At 41.7% G+C, this 22,421-nt stretch overlaps 1 protein-coding gene across 1 annotated transcript in view; it reads left to right on the forward strand.

The window, feature by feature from the left end:
* Positions 1-22,421, forward strand: part of LOC139753907 (ATPase family gene 2 protein homolog B-like) — a 195,102-nt gene that overhangs the window by 155,910 nt on the left and 16,771 nt on the right. The window contains exons 8-9 of the mRNA XM_071670865.1: positions 5,481-5,612; positions 21,727-21,831. Of these exons, the coding sequence (XP_071526966.1) occupies positions 5,481-5,612; positions 21,727-21,831 (237 nt within the window). The remainder of the gene's footprint in view (positions 1-5,480; positions 5,613-21,726; positions 21,832-22,421) is intronic.

The raw sequence follows: 22,421 nt of genomic DNA on the forward strand, positions 1-22,421 counted from the left end.
CCACTATTCCTTCAAACATACCCATTTTTGCTTTCCGAGATAATGTTCTCGACTTCCACACATTCTTCAATGCTTCTAGAACTTTTGCCCCCTCCCCCACCATATGATTCACTTCCGCTTCCATAGTTCCATCCGCTCCCAAATCCACTCCCAGATATCTAAAACACTTCACTTCCTCCAGTTTTTTCCATTCAAGCCTACCTCCCAATTGACTTATCCCTCAGCCCTATTGTACCTAATAACCTTGCTCTTATTCACATTTACTCTCAGCTTTCTTCTTTCACAGTCTTTACTAAAGTCAGTTGACAGGTTTTGCAGTTTCTCACCCAAATCAGCCACCAGCGCTGTATCATCAGCAAACAACAACTGACTTCACTCTCTCGTGCACAACAGACTGCATACTTGCCCCTCTTTCCGAAACTCTTGCATTCACCTCCCTAACAACCCTATCCATAAACAAATTAAACAACCATGGAGACATCACGCACCCCTACCGCAAACCTACATTCACTGAGAACCAATCACTTTCCTCTCTTCCTACTCAAACCCATGCCTTACACCCTCGATAAAAACTTTTCACTGCTTCTAACAACTTGCCTCCCACACTATATATTCTTAATACCTTCCACAGAGCATCCCTATCAACTCCATCATATGCCTTCTCCAGATCCATAAATGCTACATACAAATCCATTTGCTTTTCTAAGTATTTCTCACATACATTTTTCAAAGCAAACACCTGATCCACACATCTTGTACCACTTCTGAAACCACACTGCTCTTCCCCAATCTGATGCTCTGTACATGCCTTCACCCTCTCAATCAATACTCTCCCATATAATTTCCCAGGAATGCTCAAGAAACTTATACCTTTGTAATTTGGGCACTCACTTTTATCGCCTTTGCCTTTGTACAATGGTACTATGCAAGCATTCCACCAATCCTCAGGCACCTCACCATGAGTCATACATACATACATATGTTATTTTTTATTATTATACTTAGTTGCTGTCTCCTGCGTTACCGAGGTTGCGCAAGGAAACAGGCGAAAGAATGGCCCAACTCACGCACATACCTATGTATATACATAAACATGCACTTATACATACCTATACATTTCAACGTATACATACATATACATACACAGACATAGAAATAGACACACAGGTACATATTCATTCTTGCTGCCTTCATCCTTTCCCGTTGCCACCCCGCCACACATGAAAAAAACAGCACCCCTTCCCCCCCACGTGCGCAAGGTAGCCAAGGAGCCATCTGTCTTATAAATGCAAATTTTTTTTTTTTTTTTTTTTGCTTTGTCGCTGTCTCCCGCGTTTGCGAGGTAGCGCAAGGAAACAGACGAAAGAAATGGCCCAACCCACCCCCATACACATGTATATACATATGTCCACACACGCAAATATACATACCTACACAGCTTTCCATGGTTTACCCCAGACGCTTCACATGCCCTGATTCAATCCACTGACAGCACGTCAACCCCGGTATACCACATCGATCCAATTCACTCTATTCCTTGCCCTGCTTTCACCCTCCTGCATGTTCAGGCCCCGATCACTCAAAATCTTTTTCACTCCATCTTTCCACCTCCAATTTGGTCTCCCACTTCTCCTCGTTCCCTCCACCTCCGACACATATATCCTCTTGGTCAATCTTTCCTCACTCATTCTCTCCATGTGCCCAAACCATTTTAAAACACCCTCTTCTGCTCTCTCAACCACGCTCTTTTTATTTCCACACATCTCTCTTACCCTTACGTTACTTACTCGATCAAACCACCTCACACCACACATTGTCCTCAAACATCTCATTTCCAGCACATCCATCCACCTGTGCACAACTCTATCCATAGCCCACGCCTCGCAACCGTACAACATTGTTGGAACCACTATTCCTTCAAACATACCCATTTTTGCTTTCCGAGATAATGTTCTCGACTTCCACACATTCTTCAAGGCTCCCAGGATTTTCGCCCCCTCCCCCACCCTATGATCCACTTCCGCTTCCATGGTTCCATCCGCTGCCAGATCCACTCCCAGATATCTAAAACTCTTTACTTCCTCCAGTTTTTCTCCATTCAAACTTATCTCCCAGTTGACTTGACCCTCAACCCTACTGTACCTAATTACCTTGCTCTTATTCACATTTACTCTTAACTTTCTTCTTTCACACACTTTACCAAACTCAGTCACCAGCTTCTGCAGTTTCTCACATGAATCAGCCACCAGCACTGTATTATCAGCAAATATAGGCTGTACCCCTTCCCAAATACTAGCCTGTATCCAAGAGGAAATACTTTATACCGTATGTATATTGTGCTTCTTATGTATTACTGTATGTCAGGGGAAGGGAACAAGGGACACATGTCAGGAACCTTGTCTTAAATGGGTTGAGGTGACCAGCAGAGTGCCTAATGGTTCTGTTCTGGGACCATTACTCTTCTTAATCTTTGTGAATGACTAGTCTGAAGGTACAGGTTGAGCTTCCTTAATCTGAAAATTCAAAATGCTTCAAAATCTGAAACTTTTTGAGCAGCAACATAAAGTCACAAGTGGAAAATTCTACACCTGACCTCTCCTGCTCTGGTGCTCTGTTGGCGCCTGTTTGTTACAAACCATCGTCACCGCCAGACCTACTTGCATTACTCATTGTGTTTTTTGCTTATTCTATGCTCTGTGGTGCAAAGATGATATTGAAAGTGTCAAAAAGGCTCTAGATTCTGTCTGTAAGCTGGGAGAAGTGGATATTGAGGAAGTTTTTAACATTGATGATGAGGCTTCGGTTGTTCATTCAGTGAATGATATTGAAATAGCTGGAATAGTTCTGAATCAAGGTGATCATGATAATAAAGATGATAAAGATGACTTTGTTACACAGCAAAAATGTGTCTATAGATGACATGGTGAAAATGTATGATAATAGAGATGATGAAGATGACTTTGTTACACTGCAGAAAATGTGACTATAGATGACATGGTGAAAATGTGTGATGGACTTATTGAAGGACTAGAGCAGCATGCACTCATAACAGAACAAGATATCATGTCAGTTTGTAAAATCAAAGAGAGACTTTTAAGACAAAAACCGTTGTTAATAAGGCAGATGACTTTGGAGGAAACAATTAAAAAAGCTATTCAGCAGAATCCTCGTCACCCCTTGAACACCCATTTCCTGATCCCTCAACTTCTTTTGATGTTCCTTCTCATGATGGTGTCAATAGTGATGTACACTCCCCCTCAAGTTTCTCAGACCATATGGAGTTCTAGTATTTGTTGCTGCATTATCTTCATTTATAAGCAGACATCAGGTTTTTTTCTGGTGTGTGCAAAACATTATTTTCATGTGAAATCTGAATTGCATTTCCACCTAAAATGCCATGTTTGAGCATAACATGACCAGCAACATTATTGTGTTGAAATTTTTCATTACAGTTACAGCTACCTATAATTATAAAAAATTAAATGCTTATTTGTGTTTATTTATCCAATAAAACCTAAAGATGAAATACAGTATACTGTAACCTTTTAGTCAGAACAGCATCATAGGTGGAAACTGAAAACCTGCAGTTGTTTGTTGTTGTTATTGTTTGATAGCTGTTACAGGTATTCTGCTAATGCTACTTTGCTGCTTAGTTACTGTAAACACATTTTTTCATTATATTAATGGTATTTCAATTTTTTTCTATTAAGTGCTTATGTGTGAATAAGTGTAAGAAAATGATTGCTTATCAGTAGCATATAGATTCAGAGTCAGGAATGAGGGTGATGCCAAACAATCACTGATTGTCCATATGGGCAGCTGAGGTTGTGACACCTTAGCTTTCTGATGGTTCAGTATTACACAAACTTTGTTTCATGCACAAAATTATTAAGATATTATATAGATTACCTTCAGGGTATGTGTATAAGATGCATATGGAACATAAATAGATTTTGTGTTTCGACTTGGGTCCCATCTCCAAGCTATTTCATTATGTATATGCAGATATTCCAGAATCCGAAAAAGTAAAAATTCCTGAACACTTCTGTTTCCAGTTATTTCAGATAAGGGATACTCAACGGAATATGTTTACTGATGGTACAACGGTTATGAGGGAAGTGAAAAGTGATGAGGAAATATCATCTTACAAGGGGGCTTAAACAGACTCCACAGTTAGTATGATATGTGTTGATGGAATGAAACCTGAGCAAATGTAAAGGCCTCAACATGATTATTATTTAGTAGGAAATAAGCTTCAAGATCGTGTGTGTGAGGAGGGTAGAGTCCCACTTTAGGAGAATAGTTAGACTTTATATGCAGGCAAATATTACAATAACTTTCAAATGTATGGATAAGGAAATATTTAGCATGCTGTTCATATCCAAAAGAAGGTCAAAACTAGAATATGGCCCATACATTCAAGAGAATTAGGCATGCTTTGGGTAGAATCGATAAGAGTGAAATGGTGGGTTATGCTGTCAATTGTCTGAACCAGGACACATGCAGTGGTCAGGGGAAACCACAGTATAGTCTGTGGAGCCTAGCACAGTATGGTGGGCTCTGGTTTCATGACATTATCAATAACAGCTTGAGAGTGGATGTAAGCAAATGAGGCTGTTGTTTCTGCTGCTGGCACTGCCTTGCTAAGCAGGAAAGTGCAAGCAAGTATGAATAAGAAAATTCTTATTTTTACTCATTTGCTTTTCTTGCATTGTCAAGGTAGCATCAAGAACTGATGAACAGTGAACAATAATGATAATGATGATAGTAGTAGAAATTATAGTTATGATAATAATGATTATAAAATGATGTTACTGAGTGATAGCAATATGATAATAATGATACTGAATGTGGGGGAGGGGGGAACTTGCTCCCCTTGAGTGAAGGGAAAGTACACCATAGGGGAAAGTTGAAAGTGATTAAAGAAAAGCTGAAGTAGGAATTGTGCTAGCTAAGCTCATCATGATTATGGGACAGGGAAGATTTGGTGTGTCATGTTTGTTATTTCATCCTAGGTGCTTAGTTGATACTCATGAATTGTAGTGAGATTATTTTCCTGGTCATCAGCTTCTGTTAGACCATGAGCTTTGAAAGAAAAAATGATCAGAGCGGAAGTTGGTAAATGTTATACTTCCCTGCCAGTGCACTCTACTTTTAGGAGTAAGAGTAAATATTTCTGAAAAATAGAAGCATACCATCAGTAGTAGTTAGGACTTATAAGTACCCTCTTTTATACATCCATGGGTCTAGCTCATTGACTAATGTTATTTCTTACTTCCACTTTTGTATTATTTTTACATGTTTTTGCTTTGCTGTTTAATGTAAAAGGAAATGTATTTAGCTCACAGTGCATGAAGGGAATAATAGATTTTAATCCCACTTTTGTATTATTTTTATGTATGGTTGCTAAACTGTTTAATGTTAAGGGGCATATGTTAAGTAACAGTACATGAAGTGAATAATAAATTTTCTTGTTAAAGGATGGAGTATTGGTTTGTGCTGCTACAAACCATCCAGAAAACTTGGACCCTGCTCTTTTACGTCCAGGTCGTTTTGACCATCTTGTCTATGTTCCTCTCCCTGATGTTGATGCACGCCTTGATATTCTCAGGGTAAGTTTGGGTTAGTGAATTTAGAAGAGTAAGATTTCCTTGGTTTCATACAGTAAAGGCATCTTAAGAAAAGTTATTGCAGCATACCTTTCAGAAGAATGAATGACAGCTGTGATAGTGATTATACTTAAATGAAGATGGAATTATGTATAGTGCAAGTGTCCCTCATATGTTCATGAGAATTTAGTTCTTAAAAATGCTAGTATAAGTAGGGTGGTCTGAAAGAAGATGGGTAACTGTAGTAAAAGAGGAGTGCTCTTTCCAGCCAACACTAGAGTTTCCTTTTTGATGATTATTCTGTACTGTATAGTATTAATGTTTCACACATATACTAACAGTAGTTTGATAACAGAACGCTACATAAATCTTTTTTTTTATTTCATCTTTATATTTCATTCTTTATTGCTGTTAGGTGCTTGAGTGAGGTAGTGCCAGAAAACAGGTGAAAAGAGACTCATTCACTCACATGCACATTTATGTACTTATATGCACCTACACATACATATACATATATATACATACATACATATATATATACATATATATATATATATATATATATATATATATATATTTTTTTTTTATACTTTGTCGCTGTCTCCCGCGTTTGCGAGGTAGCGCAAGGAAACAGACGAAAGAAATGGCCCAACCCCCCCCCCATACACATGTATATACATACGTCCACACACGCAAATATACATACCTACACAGCTTTCCATGGTTTACCCCAGACGCTTCACATGCCTTGATTCAATCCACTGACAGCACGTCAACCCCGGTATACCACATCGCTCCAATTCACTCTATTCCTTGCCCTCCTTTCACCCTCCTGCATGTTCAGGCCCCGATCACACAAAATCTTTTTCACTCCATCTTTCCACCTCCAATTTGGTCTCCCTCTTCTCCTCGTTCCCTCCACCTCCGACACATATATCCTCTTGGTCAATCTTTCCTCACTCATTCTCTCCATGTGCCCAAACCACTTCAAAACACCCTCTTCTGCTCTCTCAACCACGCTCTTTTTATTTCCACACATCTCTCTTACCCTTACGTTACTCACTCGATCAAACCACCTCACACCACACATTGTCCTCAAACATCTCATTTCCAGCACATCCATCCTCCTGCGCACAACTCTATCCATAGCCCACGCCTCGCAACCATACAACATTGTTGGAACCACTATTCCTTCAAACATACCCATTTTTGCTTTCCGAGATAATGTTCTCGACTTCCACACATTCTTCAAGGCCCCCAGAATTTTCGCCCCCTCCCCCACCCTATGATCCACTTCCGCTTCATGGTTCCATCCGCTGCCAGATCCACTCCCAGATATCTAAAACACTTCACTTCCTCCAGTTTTTCTCCATTCAAACTCACCTCCCAATTGACTTGACCCTCAACCCTACTGTACCTAATAACCTTGCTCTTATTCACATTTACTCTTAACTTTCTTCTTCCACACACTTTACCAAACTCAGTCACCAGCTTCTGCAGTTTCTCACATTAATCAGCCACCAGCGCTGTATCATCAGCGAACAACAACTGACTCACTTCCCAAGCTCTCTCATCCCCAACAGACTTCATACTTGCCCCTCTTTCCAAAACTCTTGCATTTACCTCCCTAACAACCCCATCCATAAACAAATTAAACAACCATGGAGACATCACACACCCCTGCCGCAAACCTACATTCACTGAGAACCAATCACTTTCCTCTCTTCCTACACGTACACATGCCTTACATCCTCGATAAAAACTTTTCACTGCTTCTAACAACTTTCCTCCCACACCATATATTCTTAATACCTTCCACAGAGCATCTCTATCAACTCTATCATATGCCTTCTCCAGATCCATAAATGCTACATACAAATCCATATATATATATATATATATATATATACATATATATATATATACATACATATTAAGAATATATGGTGTGGGAGGCAAGTTGTTAGAAGCAGTGAAAAGTTTTTATCGAGGATGTAAGGCATGTGTACATGTAGGAAGAGAGGAAAGTGATTGGTTCTTAGTGAATGTAGGTTTGCGGGGTGTGTGATGTCTCCATGGTTGTTTAATTTGTTTATGGATGGGGTTGTGAGGGAGGTGAATGCAAGAGTTTTGGAAAGAGGGGCAAGTATGAAGTCTGTTGGGGATGAGAGAGCTTGGGAAGTGAGTCAGTTGTTGTTCGCTGATGATACAGCGCTGGTGGCTGATTCATGTGAGAAACTGCAGAAACTGGTGACTGAGTTTGGTAAAGTGTGTGAAAGAAGAAAGTTAAGAGTAAATGTGAATAAGAGCAAGGTTATTAGGTACAGTAGGGTTGAGGGTCAAGTCAATTGGGAGGTGAGTTTGAATGGAGAAAAACTGGAGGAAGTGAAGTGTTTTAGATATCTGGGAGTGGATCTGGCAGCGGATGGAACCATGGAAGCGGAAGTGGATCATAGAGTGGGGGAGGGGGCGAAAATTCTGGGGGCCTTGAAGAATGTGTGGAAGTCGAGAACATTATCTCGGAAAGCAAAAATGGGTATGTTTGAAGGAATAGTGGTTCCAACAATGTTGTATGGTTGCGAGGCGTGGGCTATGGATAGAGTTGTGCGCAGGAGGATGGATGTGCTGGAAATGAGATGTTTGAGGACAGTGTGTGGTGTGAGGTGGTTTGATCGAGTAAGTAACGTAAGGGTAAGAGAGATGTATGGAAATAAAAAGAGCGTGGTTGAGAGAGCAGAAGAGGGTGTTTTGAAATGGTTTGGGCACATGGAGAGAATGAGTGAGGAAAGATTGACCAAGAGGATATATGTGTCGGAGGTGGAGGGAACGAGGAGAAGAGGGAGACCAAATTGGAGGTGGAAAGATGGAGTGAAAAAGATTTTGTGTGATCGGGGCCTGAACATACTGGAGGGTGAAAGGAGGGCAAGGAATAGAGTGAATTGGAGCGATGTGGTATACCGAGGTTGACGTGCTGTCAGTGGATTGAATCAAGGCATGTGAAGCGTCTGGGGTAAACCATGGAAAGCTGTGTAGGTGTGTATATTTGCGTGTGTGGACGTATGTATATACATGTGTATGGGGGTGGGTTGGGCCATTTCTTTCGTCTGTTTCCTTGCGCTACCTCGCAAACGCAGGAGATAGCAAAAAAGATACATACATATACATACATTTGCTGATACCATATGCACCTACACATACATATACATATATGTACATACATACATACATACATACATACATACATACATACATACATACATACATATACACATATTTGCTGATAACCATGAGGAAAATGAAATGCGATAAGTTCCCAAGTGCACTTTCATGTAATGATTACATCATCAGGGGAGATACAAATACACAAAGATGCACATGGGAACTTATCATGTTTCGTTTTCCACGTGGTTATCAGCAACCACTAGATCACATGCATCACTGTGACCTGCTGCAATATACATATATACACATGCACATATTCATACTTGCTCGCTCTCATCCATTCCTTACACCACCCTGCCCCACAGGAAACAGCACAAATGCATGAAGAAAAGGAAAAGAAAGGTAACACATACATACTCTTCTCTTTGCCCACACCCAATTGCTGCCCCTTGCATCATTGAGGTAGTGCCAGGAAACAGACGAAGAAGGGCCACATCAGCTCACACTCACTCCCAGGTCCCAGAGACCTTTCCTTGGTTTACCCTGGATGTTTCAGTTCCCTGGTTCAGTCCGTTGACAGCATGTTGACCCCAGTAGACCACATTGTTCCAGTTCATTCTGTTCCTTGCACATTTTCATCCTCCAACACAGTCAGGTCTTGATTGCTCACATCAACCTTTCTTCACTCATTCTCTTCATATGTCCAAACCATTTCAACACACCCTCTTCTGCTCTCTTAACCAAACACATTTTATTCCCACACATCTCTCTTACACTTTCATTACTAACTTGATCAAACAACCTCATGACATATTTTCCTTGAAGGTTTCATTTCCAACACATCCACCCTTGTGCCCACAACTTTATCTATAGCCTATGCCTCACAGCCATATGATACTGTTGGAACTACTATTCCTTCAAGCATACAAATCTTTGCCTTCCCAGATAATGTTCTCTCTTTCCAAACCTTCTTCACTGCTCCCAGAACCTTTGCCCCATCCCCCACTCTATGACTCTCTTATACTTCCAAGGTTCCATTCATTGCCAAGTCCACTCCCAGATATCTTAAACACTCCACTTCCTCCGGTTTTTCTCCATTCAAACTTACATCCCAAATAACTTGTCTCTCAACCCTGCTGAATCTAATAACCTTACTTTTATTTGCATTTACTCTCAACTTTCTCCTTTTACACAGTCTTGCAAACTCAGTCACCAACTTCTGCAGTTTCTCACTCGAATCAGCTACAAGTGCTGTATCACTGGCAAACAACAGCTAACTCACTTCCCTGGCCCTCCTAACTTCAGCTGACTGCATACTTGCCCCTCCCTCGAAGACTCTTGCATTTACCTCTCACACCACTCCATTCATAAAGGAATTCAAAAACCATGACCTTCACTGGGAACCATTTACTCTCCTTTCTTCCTTCTTGTACATATGTCTTACATACTTGATAAGAATTTCTCACTACTTGTAGTAGCTTATCTCTCACCATATATTCCATAAAGCATCTCTATCAGCTCTATCATATGCCTTCTCCAGATCCATAAATGCCACATACGAATCCATCTGCTTTCTTATTATTTCTCTCACATTCTTAAAAGCAAACACCTGAGCCACACATCCTCTACCACTTCTGAAACCACATCCTCTACCACTTCTGAAACCACATTGCTCTATCCCAGTCTGATACTTTGTACATGCCTTCACCCCTCTCAATCAATACCCTCCCATACAACTTACCAGGTATACTCAACAAGCTTATACCTCTGCAGTTGGAACACTCACCTCTATCTCCCTTTACCTTTATAATATGGCACTGTACATTCATTCTTATCCCTAGGGATAGGGGAGAAAGAATACTTCCCATGTATTCCCTGCGTGTCGTAGAAGGCGACTTAAAGGGGAGGGAGTAGGGGGCTGGAAATCCTCCCCTCTCTTTTTTTTTTTTAATTTTCCAAAAGAAGGAACAGAGAAAGGGGCGAGGTGAGGATATTCCCTCAAAGGTCCAGTCCTCTGTTCTTAATGCTGCCTTGCTAATGTGGGAAATGGTGAATAGTTTGAAAAAAAACAAAAACAAAAAAAAACATTCATTCTGCCAATCCTCAGGCACTACACCATGATTCATACATACATTGAATATCCTTTCCAACCAATCAGCTACACAGTCACCCCTTTCTCTTTTCACCAAACTCTATCCCTGACTTTCACTTCGTATACCACCCTGACCAAAACATCCTGCATGTGCCACTCAATCATGAAACACACTTAACAATCCTTCAAAATACTTACTTCATCTCCTCCTAACGCCATCACTACCTTTTATCACTTCCCTTCCCCTCACCCCTCACTGATTTTTCCATTTGTTCTCCAGCCTTTTGCCTTTTATATACCTCCTTCCAAAATATCTTTTTATCATGTTGAAAGTCTAATGATACTCTCTTATACCAACTATCATGTGTCTTCATTTCCTTTTATTTATTCTATTATTATTTATTTTTATTTAGCTTGTCGCTGTCTCCCGCTTTAGCAAGGTAGTGCAAGGAAACAGACGAAAGAATGGCCCAACCCACCCACATACACATTTATATACATACACATCCACACATGCAAATATACATACCTATACATCTCAACGTATACATATATATACACACACAGACATATACATATTTACACATGTCTGTTGGGGATGAGAGAGCTTGGGAAGTGAGTCAGTTGTTGTTCGCTGATGATACAGCGCTGGTGGCTAATTCATGTGAGAAACTGCAGAAGCTGGTGACTGAGTTTGGTAAAGTGTGTGAAAGAAGAAAGTTAAGAGTAAATGTGAATAAGAGCAAGGTTATTAGGTACAGTAGGGTTGAGGGTCAAGTCAATTGGGAGATGAGTTTGAATGGAGAAAAACTGGAGGAAGTGAAGTGTTTTAGATATCTGGGAGTGGATCTGGCAGCGGATGGAAACATGGAAGCGGAAGTGGATCATAGGGTGGGGGAGGGGGCGAAAATTCTGGGAGCCTTGAAGAATGTGTGGAAGTCGAGAACATTATCTCGGAAAGCAAAAATGGGTATGTTTGAAGGAATAGTGGTTCCAACAATGTTGTATGGTTACGAGGCGTGGACTATGGATAGAGTTGTGCGCTGGAGGATGGATGTGCTGGAAATGAGATGTTTGAGGACAATGTGTGGTGTGAGGTGGTTTGATCGAGTAAGTAACGTAAGGGTAAGAGAGATGTGTGGAAATAGAAAGAGCGTGGTTGAGAGAGCAGAAGAGGGTGTTTTGAAATGGTTTGGTCACATGGAGAGAATGAGTGAGGAAAGATTGACCAAGAGGATATATGTGTCGGAGGTGGAGGGAACGAGGAGAAGAGTGAGACCAAATTGGAGGTGGAAAGATGGAGTGAAAAAGATTTTGTGTGATCGGGGCCTGAACATGCAGGAGGGTGAAAGGAGGGCAAGGAATAGTGAATTGGAGCGATGTGGTATACCGGGGTTGACGTGCTGTCAGTGGATTGAATCAAGGCATGTGAAGTGTCTGGGGTAAACCATGGAAAGCTGTGTAGGTATGTATATTTGCATGTGTGGACGTATGTATATACATGTGTATGGGGGTGGGTTGGGCCATTTCTTTCGTCTGTTTCCTTGCGCTACCTCGCAAATGCGGGATACAGCGACAAAGAAAAAAAAAAAAAAAAAACATAGTTCATACTGTCTGCCTTTATTCATTTCCATCTCCACCCCACCACACATGAAATAACAACCCCCTCCCACCTCATGTGCACGAGGTAGCACTAAGAAAAGACAACAAAGGCCACATTCGTTCACACTCAGTCTCTAGCTGTCGTGTAATAATGCACCGAAACCAGAGCTCCCTTGCCACATCCAGGCCCCACACAACTTTCCATGGTTTATGCCAGACACTTCACATGCCCTGGTTCAATCCATTGACAGCACATCGACCCCGGTATATCACATCGTTCCAATTCACCCTATTCCTTGCATGCCTTTCACCCTCCTGCATGTTCAGGCCCTGATCACTCAAAATCTTTTTCTCTCCATCTTTCCACCTCCAATTTGGTCTCCCACTTCTCCTCTTTCCCTCCACCTCTGACACATTTATCCTCTTGGTCATTCTTTCTTCACTCATTCTCTCCAAGTGACCAAACCATTTCAACACACCCTCTTCTGCTCTCTCAACCAGACTCTTTTTATTACCACACATCTCTCATACCCTATTATTACTTACTCGATCAAACCACCTCACACCACATACTGTCCTCAAACATCTCATTTCCAACACATCCACCCTCCTCTGCACAACTCTATCTATAGTCCACGCCTCGCAACCATATAACATTGTTGGAACAATTATTCCTTCAAACATACCCATTTTTGCTTCCTGGGATAACATTGTTGACTTCCACACATTCTTCAATGCTCCCAGAACTTTCGCCCCCTATGCCACCCTATGATTCACTTCCGCTTCCATGGTTCTATCCACTGCCAAATTCACTCCCAGATATCTAAAACACTTCACTTCCTACAGTTTTTCTCCATTCAAACTTACCTCCCAGTTAAGTCGTCCCTCGACCCTACTGTGCCTAATAACCTTGCTCTTATTCACATTTACTCTCAGCTTTCTTCTTTCACACACTTTACAAAACTCAGTCACCAGCTTCTGCAGTTTCTCACACAAATCAGCCACCAGCGCCGTATCATGAGCAAACAACAACTGACTCACTTCCCAAGCTATCTCATCCACAACAGACTGCATACTTGCCCCTCTTTCCAAAAGTCTTGCATTCACCTCCCTTACAACCCCATCCATAAACAAATTAAACAACCATAGAAACATCACACACCCCTGCCACAAACCTACATTCACTGAGAACCAATCACTTTAGTCTCTTCCTACACATACACATGCCTTACATCCTTGATAAAAACTTTTCACTGCTTCTAACAACTTGCCTCCCACACCATATATTCTTAATACCTTCCACAGAGCATCTCTATCAACTCTATCATATGCCTTCTCCAGATCCATAAATGCTACATACAAATCCATTTGCTTTTCTAAGTATTTCTCACATACATTCTTCAAAGCAAACACCTGATCCACAGATCCTATACTTCCTCTGAAACCACACTGCTCTTCCCCAATCTGATGCTCTGTACATGCCTTCACCCTCTCAATCAATACTCTCCCATATAGTTTCCCAGGAATACTCAACAAACTTATACCTCTGTACTTTGAGCACTCACTTTTATCCCCTTTGCCTTTGTACAATGGCACTATGCAAGCATTCTTCCAATCCTCAGGTACCCCACCATGAGTCATACATACATTAGATAACCTTACAAACCAGTCAACAATACAGTCACCCCCTATTTTAATAAATTCCCCTGCAATACCATCCAAACCCGCTGCCTTGCCAGCTTTCATCTTCCACAAAGCTTTTACTACCTCTTCTCTGTTTACCAAATCATTCTCCCAAACCCTCTCACTTTGCACACCACCTCGACCAAAACACCCTATATCTGCCACTCTATCATCAAACACATTCAACAAACCTTCAAAATACTCCATCTCCTTCTCACATCACCACTACTTGTTATCACCTTCCCCTTAGCCCCCTTCACTGAAGTTCCTATTTGTTCCCTTGTCTTACGCACTTTATTTACCTCCTTCCAAAACATCTTTTTATTCTCCTTAATGTTTAATGATATTCTCTCACCCCAACTCTCATTTGCCCTCTTTTTCACCTCTTGTACCTTTCTCTTGACCTCCTGTCTCTTTCTTTTATACATCTCCCACTCATTTGCATTATTTCCCTGCAAAAATCGTCCAAATGCCTCTCTCTTCTCTTTCACTAATACTCTTACTTCTTCATCCCACCATTCACTACCCTTTCTAATCTACCCACCTTCCTCGCTTCTCATGCCACAAGCATCTTTTGCCCAAGCCATCACTGCTTCCCGAAATACATCCCATTCCTCCCCCACTCTCCTTACGTCCTTTGTTCTCACCTTTTTCTATTCTGTGCTCAGAGTCTCCTGGTCCTTCCTCACACAAGTCTCCTTCCCAAGCTCACTTACTCTCACCACTCTCTTCGCCCAAACATTCTCTCATCTTTTCTGAAAATCTCTACAAATTTTCGCCTTCACCTCCACAAGATTATGATCAGACATCCCTCCAGTTGCACCTCTCAGCACATTAACATCCAAAAGTCTCTCTTTCGCACGCCTATCAATTAACACGTAATCCGATAATGCTCTCTGGCCATCTTTCCTCCTTACATATGTATACTTATGTATATCTCTCTTTTTAAACCAGGTATTCCTAATTACCAGTCCTTTTTCAGCACATAAATCTACATGCTCTTCACCATTTCCATTTACAACTCTGAACACGCCATGCACACCAATTGTTCCCTCAACTGCCACATTACTCATTTTCATTCAAATCACCCATCGCTATAACCCAGTCGCGGGCATCGAAACTACAAACACACTCTTTCTGCTGCTCCCAAAACACTTGCCTCATGATCTTTCTTCTCATGCCCAGTTGCATATGCACCAATAATCACCCATCTCTCTCCATCCACTCAGTTTTACCCATATCAATCTAGAGTTTACTTTCTTACACTCTATCACATATTCCCGCCACTCCTGTTTCAGGAGTAGTCCTACTCCTTCCCTTGCTCTTGTCCTCTCACTAATCCCTGACTTTACTCCCAAGACATTCCCAAACCACTCTTCCCCTTTACCCTTGAGCTTCGTTTCACTCAGAGCCAAAACATTCAGGTTCCTTTCCTCAAACATACTACCTATCTCTCCTTTTTTATCATCATGCTTACATCCACACACCTGTAGACATCCCAGTCTGAGCCTTCGAGGAGTATGAGCACTCCCCGCGTGACTCCTTCCGTTTTCCCTTTTAAAAAGTTATAATACAAGGAGGGAAGGGTTTCCAGTCCCCCCGCTCCTGTTGCCTTTAGTCGCCTTCTACGACCTGCGAGGAATGCGTGGGAAGTATTCTTTCTCCCCATCAACAGGGATATATATTTATTATTATTTTTGCTTTGTTGCTGTCTCCCGCGTTAGCGAGGTAGCACAAGGAAACAGACGAAAGAATGGCCCAACCTGCCCACATACACATGTATATACATACACGTCCACACACGCAAATATACATACCTATACATCTCAATGTACACATATATATACACACACAGACATATACATATATACACATGTACATAATTCATACTGTCTGCCTTTATATGTTCCCATCACTACCTCACCACACGTGGAATAACAACCCCCTTCCCCCCTCATGTGTGCGAGGTAGCCCTAGGAAAAGACATCAAAGGCCCCATTCGTTCACACTCAGTCTCTAGCTGTCATGTAATAATGCACCGAAACCACAGCTCCCTTTCCACATCCAGGCCCCACACACTTTCCATGGTTTACCCCAGACGCTTCACATGCCCTGGTTCAATCCATTGACAGCACGTTGACCCCGGTATACCACATCGTTCTAATTCACTCTATTCCTTGCACGCCTTTCACCCTCCTGCATGTTCAGGCCCCGATCACTAAAAATCTTTTTCACTCCATCTTTCCACCTCTAATTTGTTCTCCCACTTCTCCTTGTTCGCTCCACTTCTGACACATATATCCTCTTTGTCAATCTTTCCTCACTCATTCTCTCCATGTGACCAAACCATTTCAAAACACCCTCTTCTGCTCTCTCAACCACACTCTTTTTATTTCCACACATCTCTCTTACCCTTACATTACTTACTCGATCAAGCCACCTCACACCACATATTGTCCTCAAACATCTCATTTCCAGCACATCCACCCTCCTGCGCACAACTCTATCCATAGCCCACGCCTCGCAAACATACAACATTGTTGGAACCACTATTCCTTCAAACATACCCATTTTTGCTTTCCGAGATAATGTTCTCGACTTCCAAACATTCTTCAAGGCTCCCAGGATTTTCGCCCCCTCCCCCACCCTATGATTCACTTCCGCTTCCATGGTTCCATTCGTTGCCAGATCCACTCCCAGATATCTAAAACACTTCACTTCCTCCAGTTTTTCTCCATTCAAACTTACCTCCCAATTGACTTGACCCTCAACCCTACTGTACCTAATAACCTTGCTCTTATTCACATTTACTCTTAACTTTCTTCTTTCACACACTTTACCAAACTCAGTCACCAACTTCTGCAGTTTCTTACATGAATCAGCCACCAGTGCTGTATCATCAGCGAACAACAACTGACTCACTTCCCAAGCTCTCTCATCCACAACAGACTGCATACTTGCTCCTCTTTTCAAAACTCTTGCATTCACCTCCCGAACAACCCCATCCATAAACAAATTAAACAACCATGGAGACATTACACACCCCTGCCGCAAAACTACATTCACTGAGAACCAATCACTTTCCTCTCTTCCTACCCGTACACATGCCTTACATCCTCGATAAAAACTTTTCACTGCTTCTAACAGCTTGCCCCCCACACCATATATTCTTAAAACCTTCCACAGAGCATCTCTATCAACTTTATCATATGCCTTCTCCAGATCCATAAATGCTACATACAAATCCTTTTGTTTTTCTAAGTATTTCTCACATACATTCTTCAAAGCAAACACCTGATCCACACATCCTCTACCACCTCTGAAACCACACTGCTCTTCCCCAATCTGATGCTCTGTACATGCCTTCACCCTCTCAATCAATACCCTCCCATATAATTTACCAGGAATACTCAACAAACTTATACCTCTGTAATTTGAGCACTCACTATTATCCCCTTTCCCTTTGTACAATGGCACTATGCAAGCATTCCGCCAATCCTCAGGCACCTCACCATGAATCATACATACATTAAATAACCTTACCAACCAGTCAACAATACAGTCACCCCCTTTTTTAATAAATTCCACTGCAATACCATCCAAACCTGCTGGCTTACCGGCTTTCATCTTCCGTAAAGCTTTTACTACCTCCTCTCTATTTACCAAATCATTTTCCCTAACCCTCTCACTTTGCACACCACCTCGACCAAAACACCCTATATCTGCCACTCTATCATCAAACACATTCAACAAACCTTCAAAATACTCACTCCATCTCCTTCTCACATCACCACTACTTGTTATCACCTCCACATTAGCCCCCTTCACTGAAGTTCCCATTTGCTCCCTTGTCTAGCGCACTTTATTTACCTCCTTCCAAAACATCTTTTTATTCTCCCTGAAATTTAATGATACTCTCTCACCCCAACTCTCATTTGCCTCTTTTTCACCTCTTGTACCTTTCTCTTGACCTCCTGCCTCTTTCTTTTATACCTCTCCCACTCATTTGCATTTTTTCCCTGCAAAAATCGTCAAAATACCTCTCTCTTCTCTTTCACTAATAATCATACCTCTTCATCCCACTACTCACTACCTTTTCTAATCAACCCACCTCCCACGCTTCTCATGCCACAAGCATCTTTTGCGCAAGCCATCACTGCTTCCCTAAATACATCCCATTCCTCCTGCACTCCCCTTACCTCGTTTGTTCTCACCTTTTTCCATTCTGTACTCAGTCTCTCCTGGTACTTCCTCACACAAGTCTCCTTCCCAAGCTCACTTACTCTCACCACTCTCTTCACACCAACATTCTTTTTTTTTCTGAAAACCCCCACAAATCTTCACCTTCGCCTCCGCAAGATAATGATCAGACATCCCTCCAGTTGCACCTCTCAGCACATTAACATCCAAAAGTCTCTCTTTCGTGCGTCTATCAATTAACACGTAATCCAATGGCGCTCTCTGGCCATCTCTTTTACTTACATACGTATACTTATGTATATCTCGCTTTTTAAACCAGGTATTCCCAATCACCAGTCCTTTTTCAGCACATAAATCTACAAGCTCTTCACCATTTCCATTTACAACACTGAACACTGCATGTATACCAATTATTCCCTCAACTGCCACATTACTCACCTTTGCATTCAAATCACCGATCACTATAACCCGGTCTTGTGCATCAAAACCACTAACACACTCATTCAGCTGCTTCCAAAACACTTGCCTCTCATGATCTTTCTTCTCATGCCCAGTTACATATGCACCAATAATCACCCATCTCTCTCCATCAACTTTCAGTTTTACCCATATCAATCTAGAATTTACTTTCTTACACTCTATCACATACTCCCACAACTCCTGATTCAGGAGTAGTGTTACTCCTTCCCTTGCTCTTGTCCTCTCACTAACCCCTGACTTTACTCCCAAGACATTCCCAAACTACTCTTCCCCTTTACCCTTTAGCTTCGTCTCACTCAGATCCAAAACATCCAGGTTCTTTTCCTCAAACATACTACCTATCTCTCCTTTTTTCTCATCTTGGTTACATCCACACACATTTAGACACCCCAATCTGAGCCTTGGAGGAGGATGAGCACTCCTTGCGTGACTCCTTCTTCTGTTTCCCCTTTTAGAAAGTTAAATTACAAGGAGGGGAGGGTTTCTGGCCCCCCTACTCCCGTCCCCTTTAGTCACCTTCTACGACACATGAGGAATGCGTGGGACGTATTCTTTCTCCCCTATCCCCAGGGATTCTTTCTTTTATCCCTGGGGATAGGGGCGAAAGAATACTTTATCCCTGGGGATAGGGATATATATATGTATTTTATATATTTATTTATTTTGCTTTGTCGCTGTCTCCCGCGTTAGCGAGGTAGGGCAAGGAAACAGACGAAAGATTGGCCCAACCCACCCACATACACATGTATATACATACACGTCCACACATGCAAATATACATACCTATACATCTCAATGTACACATATATATACTCACACAGACATATACATATATACACATGTACATAATTCATACTGTCTGCCTTTAATTCCCATCACCACCTCGCCACACATGGAATAACATCCCTGTCCCCCCTCATGTGTGCGAGGTAGCGCTAGGAAAAGACAACAAAGGCCCCATTCATTCACACTCAGTCTCTAGCTGTCATGTAATAATGCAAGAAAACCACAGCTCCCTTTCCACATCCAGGCCCCACAGAACTTTCCATGGTTTACCCCAGACACTTCACATGCCCTGATTCAATCCATTGACAGCACGACGACCCCGGTATACCACATCGATCCAATTCACTCTATTCCTTGCCTGCCTTTCACCCTCCTGCATGTTCAGGCCCCAATCACTCAAAATGTTTTTCACTACATCTTTCCACCTCTAATTTGGTCTCCCACTTCTCGTTCCCTCCACCTCCGACACATGTATCCTCTTGGTCAATCTTTTCTCACTCATTCTCTCCATGTGCCCAAACCATTTCAATATACCCTCTTCTGCTCTCTCAACCACTCTCTTTTTATTTCCACACATCTCTGTTACCCTCACATTACTTACTCGATCAAACCACCTCACACCATATATTGTCGTCAAACATCTCATATCCAGAACATCCACCCTCCTGCGCACAACTCTATCCATAGCCCACGCCTTGCAACCATATAACATTGTTGGAACCACTATTCCTTCAAACATACCCATTTTTGCTTTCCGAGATAATGTTCTCGACTTCCAAACATTCTTCAAGGCTCCCAGGACTTTCGCCCCCTCCCCCACCCTATGATTCACTTCTGCTTCCATGGTTGCATCCGCTGCCATATCCACTCCCAGATATCTAAAACACTTTACTTCCTCCAGTTATTCTCCATTCAAACTTACCTCCCAATTGACTTGACCCTCAACCCTACTGTACCTAATAACCTTGCTCTTATTCACATTTACTCTTAACTTTCTTCTTTCACACACTTTACCAAGCTCAGTCTCCAGCTTCTGCAGTTTCTCACATGAATCAGCCACCAGTGCTGTATCATCAGCGAACAACAACTGACTCACTTCCCAAGCTCTCTCATCCACAACAGAATGCATACTTGCCCCTCTTTCCAAAACCCTTGCATTCACCTCCCTAGCAACCCCATCCATAAACAAATTAACCAACCATGGATATATCACACACCCCTGCCGCAAACCTACATTCACTGAGAACCAATCACTTTCCTCTCTTCCTACATGTACACATGCCTTACATCCTCGATAAAACTTTTCACTGCTTCTAGCAACTTGCCTCCCACACCATATATTCTTAATACCTTCCACAGAGCATCTCTATCAACTCTATCATATGCCTTCTCCAGATCTATAAATGCTACATATAAATCCATTTGCTTTTCTAAGTATTTCTCACGTACATTCTTCAAAGCAAACACCTGATCCACACATCCTCTACCATTTCTGAAACCACACTGCTCTTCCCCAATCTGATGCTCTGTACATGCCTTCACCCTCTCAATCAATACCCTCCCATATAATTTACCAGGAATACTCAACAAACTTATACCTCTGTAATTTGAGCACTCACTCTTATCCTCTTTGCCTTTGTACAATGGCACTATGCAAGCATTCTGCCAATCCTCAGGCACCTCACCATGAATCATACATACATTAAATAACCTTACCAACCAGTCAACAATACAGTCACCCCCTTTTTTAATAAATTCCAATGTAATACCATCCAAACCTGCTGCCTTGCTGGCTTTCATCTTCTGCAAAGCTTTTACTACCTCTTCTATGTTTACCAAATCATTTTCCCTAACCCTTTCACTTTGCACACCACCTCGACCAAAACACCCTATATCTGCCACTCTATCATCAAACACATTAAATAAACCTTCAAAATACTCAATCCATCTCCTTCTCACATCACCACTACTTGTTATCACCTCCCCATTAGCCCCCATTGAATTTATGTTCATTAAAATCTTATTTTCTTTCTTATCTTAGAACCTCTCACTTCATATATTATTGCATTTCTCCTTTCTTGGCTACATGTATAATGCACATATCTTTTACAGCTGAAGACTAGCAAGATGCATGTAGAATCAGACAGCATCCTAGAAGAGTTGGCTGAGCTGACAGACGGCTTTAGTGGTGCAGATCTGGAAAATTTTGTCATGAAGGTTAGTACAGTAAGTTGATGTTTATACATTATAAGCATCTTTCCCTGATTACATCAGGCAGTGATGAGGCTGTACCCTTCAGATGCATTAGATGACCATTTCCCTTGTATGGAAAAAAATTCAGGTTCATTAGTGCCTGTAATATTAAGCAGTGTAATTTTCATGCCAACCCCATCCTCCCCTCCCTTGCTCGACACACCTGACCCAACACCTGCCATGTACACCAAATCTCTTGCAAAGCTGAAGAGTCGTCATAACCTTGCTGTCTCACTTTTTGGTAATCATCACCTTGCTTGCAAGCTCACTTTTTAGTAATCATCACCCTGCAGTGTTTTAACAAGTTATCAAAGCAAGCATTGTGAGTAGTATCCTTGAATTTTTCTGTGCTCTTTAATTTTTGACAAGAAGTATTGGGCAGTGTGTATTGTGATTGTTTTTGAAAAACATACCATGTAGAAACATACCATTTTTCAACTTAATGAAAGGAAATTTCTCCCATTCCAATTACTATACTGTATAGGGGAGAAAGAATACTTCCCATGCATTCCTCACATGTCGTAGAAGGCGACTAAAGGGGACGGGAACGGGGG

Source organism: Panulirus ornatus, chromosome 16, assembly GCF_036320965.1.
Source record: "Panulirus ornatus isolate Po-2019 chromosome 16, ASM3632096v1, whole genome shotgun sequence".
NCBI lineage: Eukaryota > Metazoa > Arthropoda > Malacostraca > Decapoda > Palinuridae > Panulirus > Panulirus ornatus.